Genomic DNA, 6,314 nt, shown 5'->3' on the forward strand with positions numbered 1-6,314 from the left:
TCTCTCTTTATAGTTTCTCTCTTTTCTCAATCCAAAACTCTTCAAACTCAAACCCACACATTCCTCACTTGATCTTCAGTCTAAATCAAGTGTTCTTCATCTGTATGTTTCTTTCTCAGTCATTAATCATGCATTTCACTCTTTTCTGACCTAAGTTTTGAGTTTTGAAAATTTTTTGGGGGGTTTTTCAAAATTGATGAGTTTATGGAAAATTTTGATGGATTTTTGTCAAAATGATCTTTAAACTTCATGCATTGCATCATATATGCATTATAACAATGTTTCATGCATTTTAGATGTGTGTTTACATTATTGCTATGTTGTATGCTAGTAGGTTTGGATTGGGTTGAGCCCATGATGAATTTATTTTAGCATGTCACATGTTCATGCATTCTCATGCATACGTACCTTCATTTCTACATATTTGGATATATGTGTTGCTTGGTACTTTTTTGATTGTCTCTCTCTTTCTCTCTTTCTCTCCCTCTTACGTTAGTTGCATCATGGCACCTAAGCATAAATCTGTTCTGTCTTAGAACCCTCTTCGTTCCAGGGCCTCTTCATCTTCTTCTTCTTCTGACCCTACTCCTTTTCACGTACAATTCCGTGATGAGAAGGCCAAATCAAACTTCTTTGAGAACTTTTCACGAAGAAGCATTCATTCGGAACGCCAAGTTATTTTGTCCAATTTTTTGTCATTCACATTAGGGGTTGGGAGTCTCTTTGTGGCATTCTTGTCACATGTCCTTCCGTGATCATACAGGAGTTCTACTTCAATATGCACGGATTTGACACCTCTATACCCCAGTTTGTCACTTTCGTTTGGGGTATACGCATGGAAGTTACTCCAGGTATTGTATTCGAGGTACTACACGTTCCTAGGGTAGAGTTTCCTAGACTATCCTGGTTGTGAGCATCTGAGGATTGTGTCCAAAGACGAACTCTTGTCTCATTTCTATGAGACACCTTCTTTTTGGGGTGATCGTCAGTTCACCTGTTGCACGACCTTTGCTAAAGGTCCACAGTTTCTCAACATGGATATGACCTTTGTTCTTCATCCTCTCTTTCACTATAACACTATCACAGAGCCTCGTGCTCACTTTTTGCTTTCCCTTATTGAGGACCTTACCATAGATTTTCCCTCTCACTTCATTCTATCCCTTGTAGATATCTATAAGGATACGACGACTTGTGATAAGCTCATTTTCCCTTCAGCTATCACGCAGCTCCTTCGCCATTTCTTTGTCTCCTATCCTGAGTCTCCCCACTTCTCTTACATATGTGTAATTAATGTCATTATCGTTAAGCGGAGTTTTGCACAGTTTCGCTCAAGGCGGACTCAGACCGAGACGGCTGCTCCTCTAGTTTCTACTGCTCCATCCACCTCTGCTCCTTCGTCTTCAACGGGTAGAGTGACTCTTGAGGCCATCATGGCACAGCTTGTGCGCATGGATGCTCGCTTAGACACACTTAGTGATAAATTGTGTCAGGTGAACGTCTGTGTGGTTCGTATTGCGCGACCACAGGCTGTGATGGGTGGTTTCGTGGTTGCTTCTTCTCCATCTCCACTGGCATCCGAGGATGAGAGTGACGATGGCTCCGGCAGTGATGAGGATGAGGATGCTGGCTCGCCTAGTGATGATGAAATGTCTACTTGATGTACTTACCCCTTTGTCACCCGTGACAAAAAAAGGGAGTAGTTTTGAAATGAGAGTAGTCATACTCATAGGAGGAGGGTTAGTTAGGAGATAAGGGGAGTGTTCTTGAGTGTTCATGAGGGATGTAGTGAGGATTTTGATGTATCTTTTTCTTGTTTCCAGTTTAGATACATTGATCTTGTACATGGGTCTTGTGACCATTTTGACATACATTGTACTTACATTTGATTTATATATATTTTGATGTATGTTCTTTCACCTATCTCTACATGTGTTGTTTCTTTTCTCTCTTTATACATATGTTTCTTATTATATTGTATGCAATCTTTTATTTCTATTTCACACAAAGATGCCTTGATGGGTTTTGTTTAAGTGTTTCAGAAATACAGGTTGTCAAAGTCTTTCTTGCCATGAACTCTCTTCTTGCAAAGCTTTCAAGAGTTTGTGTTAGGATAGATTTTACTGTACTTAACAAGTGAGTATGAGTTGAATGATTTATGACTTCTCTCATATGTTCATTTTTTTGTTATGGTTTTGTCATGGATTGCCAAGGGAGGAGATTGTTAGGACATATGTGATTGGATGTTAGGAACATATGTCAACATTGTATGTATTGGCTAATCCTTTGACAAAACACATTTTACTTGTAATTGGGTAGATTTAGGATGTGTTTAATGCTTCAAGAAATAAGGTTTCAAGTTCAAGTGTTAAAACCATGCAAGTTTGTCCAAGAATCAAGTAATGAAGTGCTGGATTTTAAAGCTCGACAGCTAGTATCTATCGAGGTTTAAAAGCTGCTTAACAAGTGAGTATGAGTTGAATGATTTATGACTTCTCTCATATGTTCATTTGTTTGTTATGGTTTTGTCATGGATTGCCAAGGGAGGAGATTGTTAGGACATATGTGATTGGATGTTAGGAACATATGTCAACATTGTATGTATTGGCTAATCCTTTGACAAAACACATTTTACTTGTAATTGGGTAGATTTAGGATGTGTTTAATGCTTCAAGAAATAAGGTTTCAAGTTCAAGTGTTAAAACCATGCAAGTTTGTCCAAGAATCAAGTAATGAAGTGCTGGATTTTAAAGCTCGACAGCTAGTATCTATCGAAATTTAAAAGCTGCTGAAACCCGTGGCTCGACAGCTAGCTCAATAGATGGCTATCTATCAAGGTTTATGAAACTCAATATTTCTGAACTGTTTTTCATCCAATCCGTGAGTATGTGTTTGGGCTTTCTTTTCTCACAACCCTAAACATATATAAGGATTATTTTAAGGGTTGTATTAGGTGGCATAGCTAAGAGCACAATTGTACAAGAGTATAATTCATCAAGTGTGATCGGAACCTAGTTTGCCCTAGTTCTTGAGAAGTTGCTGTGTTTATACACTGTAGGGTTTTGTGACCGAGCAACTTCGTGATCTTTATGTGTTGAAGAACAGAAAAACTTTGTAGCTAACATCTTTCTCAAGTTGGTGATCAAATCACATACTAAGATCCGCGCAATATAAGGGGGGATTGTCACTACAGAACAAGTCCAATTGGGTATTGGGGTAAAGGTTCAACTGTACGTTGGTATAAGGTACTGAGATTCCTTTACTTGTAATCGCTTTTTTTTTTTTTTTTTATAATAGTGGATTCTCGATAGTGGTGACCTTAAAATCACTTGGTAGAGTTTTTGCCATGTAGGTTTTCCTCATTCGTAAACATATCACCTTGTTAAATTTAATTTCCGCTGCATTTAGTTATTTGGTGATTTGTTTGTGCTGCCACGCTCATTGCATGTAATTGAACCTAATTAATTCACTTAGCTAATTAATTGATTAATTCACTTAGCTAATTAATTGATTAATTCATCACAAATGGTCAATACATTCTTAGTCTATCATCCACCAAATCAGTGTGTACTAGGTTCTTGACTCATAGGTGATGTTGACTTGCTGTCTGGGTCTCCATGCCAACAAGAAACCACCATTGAAGCCGTCTCTTGGGAATTCCCATCCATTGAAGAAGCCAAATTTCTGCCAGATCCTCTTCCCTTTATTTTTAGCTAACCAAGTCTCCATAAAGAAAATTATATCAGGCTTGGACTTGAGGGCAGTCTTTTGACACTGTAGAATTGTAGAGGACTTACCCAAACCTCTACAATTCCAGCATAAGATCCTCATGAGCATTGGGGAAGCTACTAAGGGCCAACTTCCCAACGTCCAATTGGATTCACAGGGGATGATGCTTGGGGAGTCGTCTAGAGTGTAGATGGTGAGTTCTCGACATTTGGTTCTATGTCTGCTTGACCATTCACAGGGAACTCTTCCTTATAGACAATCTACCTTCTAAACAGTCCACAAAGTAAACGTCGCCTGATATTTCGCCCAAACCTCTCCATTTCCTTCCAAAACCTCTTCCTTGATCCATCTAGTTGTAGTGATCGTGTATCAGAGCTTTGATCACAGCTGGGGTCTTCTTCTCTATGGCTTTGATAATGGCCAGGGTCAGAGTGGATAGAGTTTGGGGAAGCTGGGCATAGGCCTAAAGAATCGGTTAGGTCATCTATGGGGTTCAGTCCAGGGTTTGAGGGGTTAATTGGGGCCATGCTTGCAACTTGGTTTGGGCCCTGAGTCTGTGCTCCTAGTAGTCCAGGTCTTGAACTTGAGTCACCCAAATCAAAGTGAAATCTCCCCCTATTTACACGTTGTACTAATGATTCTACAAAAGAGTCCGGAGATTCCGAAATTTGCCCTTTTTCCCAGGTAGATCCTTGTCTAACCTCAGGTCTGATGTCATTCAGATTGTCTAGGTTAAACATCATTGCTGTCATTGAATCAGTGTGTGTGTTTAAAGTCTGAATCTGCGAGACCTCAACGTCACCATTCGTGATAAACGGCCCTGAATCTGAACCTATGTCCGTTTCAATCCTGTAGCTTTGGGAGGGAACCATGATGGTCTCATAGTAAAGTACCTGGGGGGAGGTTAAGGTTAGAGGCAAAGGCAGGGGAATTTGGGGGGGTTAGGTTGGTTGCCCATATGAAGGGAATTTATGGCAGATTTTAAGGTTGCATGTGCATTTTCTGGTTGAGTAGGTATCAGATGATGTGAGGCAGTATCTGTAAACAGTGGAGGGGGTGGGGATGGGGGGTATCTGGGTCTGGATAGAGAGGAGAGGGCGTTGCATATGAGTTTGAGGTGGAATCAGAGAGGCTAGGGCCTGGTCTAGGGGTATGTGTTTGCTGATGTGGTGGGACAAAGTGATAGGGGTGGTGGATATTGCCAAAACGAAGTTGGGATGTCCAACCTCTTCTAACATTGTGGAAAGCCTTGAGTTCATTGGTGAAATGGGGTTCCAATGCATCAAATCTAAAGTGTACCTAATGTAATTGTTGGATTCGTACACGCTGCCTGAATAAGCTCATTTCCACATCATCCATGCTGTAGGTACATTGGCTTCTGGTATGGCCAATCAGACCACAACGGTTGCATAATTTATGAACTCTTTCATACAGGCATTGTATCGATACCCGGACTCCATCATCCAATTTCAACATAAAACCTGTCAGCAAAGGAGACCATGGATCCACCGGCACCCGTAGACGCATGAACCTAATGTTCATTCGTAGCTTGTCTTTGACATCCACCCTTTCGAATATACCCATAATCTGCCCCAGCTTCTCTGCAAATTCCGGGTATTGATATTCTAGAAGGAGACCCTGCAGTTGGAGCCACAAGGAGACATAGTTGAGTTGCAGTCTCCCCAGAATCAAATTTGGCCTCCATTTCTCGAGCACAAAGAGTGCTCTGTCAACTGACCAGGGGCCTTCGTTGCAAACATGGTTCAAATCATCTAGATGGTCAAAATGTAGGATATAAAAGTAAGAGTCTCTACCTACGACTGAAACAGGGCCTCTAAGCCGCCATGCAGAGTTGATGGTGTGTTGCTAATACCCTACTGAGAACTTCCTGTAGTCCAAGAGAAAACCTATGGCATAGTTGCTCCAAAATTCTCTTTGGTTTGACAAATCCGATGGGTCAGCTTCAACAATGGGGCCATGTCGCGTAAAGGGAACCTCATTGTCATCACTAGACTGAGATTCTAACTCAAGCTCATCGGCAAAAGGTTCGGAGCTGTCATTAGAGTCACTGCTCTCAGTCCATCTATACTCTCTCGCATTGAAAACGTTAACCATGATAGACACAGAAGACAAAAAACAAAGTGCATGCAAGGAACAACACAGAAAAGGAAAGATAAAAACAAAGGGACCACAAAGGGAAGTAGAGAAACTAGAAAGGGAGACTGAGAGTCAACTGGTGAAAGACAAAGGGAAGGAATGATTATTGCAAGTTTGAGGTGGTAGGCCACACTACACACATGCAAATGAATTGAAGGAAACGAGACGGAATAAAGAGGGGTAGTTGGTAGTTGGAGGAAAAGACAGGTAAGGAAACTACACAAAGAAAGAGAAGACTAAAGGAACAAGAATGTCAGCTGGTTAGAAAGAATAGGGTGTAACTAAGAGACTTAACTGCCATTGGGCTGACCGCCGGCGAATACTCTCTATCTTAGAGGAGAAAAAAAGAATCATCAACCTTAATCGGTGGGTTTGTTAATGGCTCTGTAAATAGCTGTGGAAATGGAGCAAACTGCAAAACAAAGTTTAAC

General features: G+C 40.9%; 1 protein-coding gene across 1 annotated transcript; it reads right to left on the bottom strand.

Moving 5' to 3' along the window:
- Nucleotides 1-5,025: 5,025 nt before the first annotated feature.
- On the bottom strand, nt 5,026-5,841 carry LOC142644214 (uncharacterized protein At4g02000-like). The gene is made up of 2 exons (XM_075818871.1): nt 5,634-5,841; nt 5,026-5,498 (listed from the first exon to the last, which is right to left on the bottom strand). The coding sequence occupies exons 1-2, from the start codon at nt 5,839-5,841 to the stop codon at nt 5,026-5,028; spliced, it is 681 nt and encodes a 226-aa protein (XP_075674986.1).
- Nucleotides 5,842-6,314: the final 473 nt, after the last annotated feature.

The sequence above is a fragment of the Castanea sativa genome, chromosome 7 (assembly GCF_040712315.1).
Source record: "Castanea sativa cultivar Marrone di Chiusa Pesio chromosome 7, ASM4071231v1".
NCBI lineage: Eukaryota > Viridiplantae > Streptophyta > Magnoliopsida > Fagales > Fagaceae > Castanea > Castanea sativa.

Coding starts and splice junctions, on each gene's coding strand:
- LOC142644214 (XM_075818871.1), bottom strand. CDS start 5,841: ATGGTTAACGTTTTCAATGCGAGAGAGTATAGATGGACTGAGAGCAGT. Junction 5,499..5,633: donor TTGGAGCAACTATGCCATAG/GTTTTCTCTTGG, acceptor TTGACCATCTAG/ATGATTTGAACCATGTTTGC.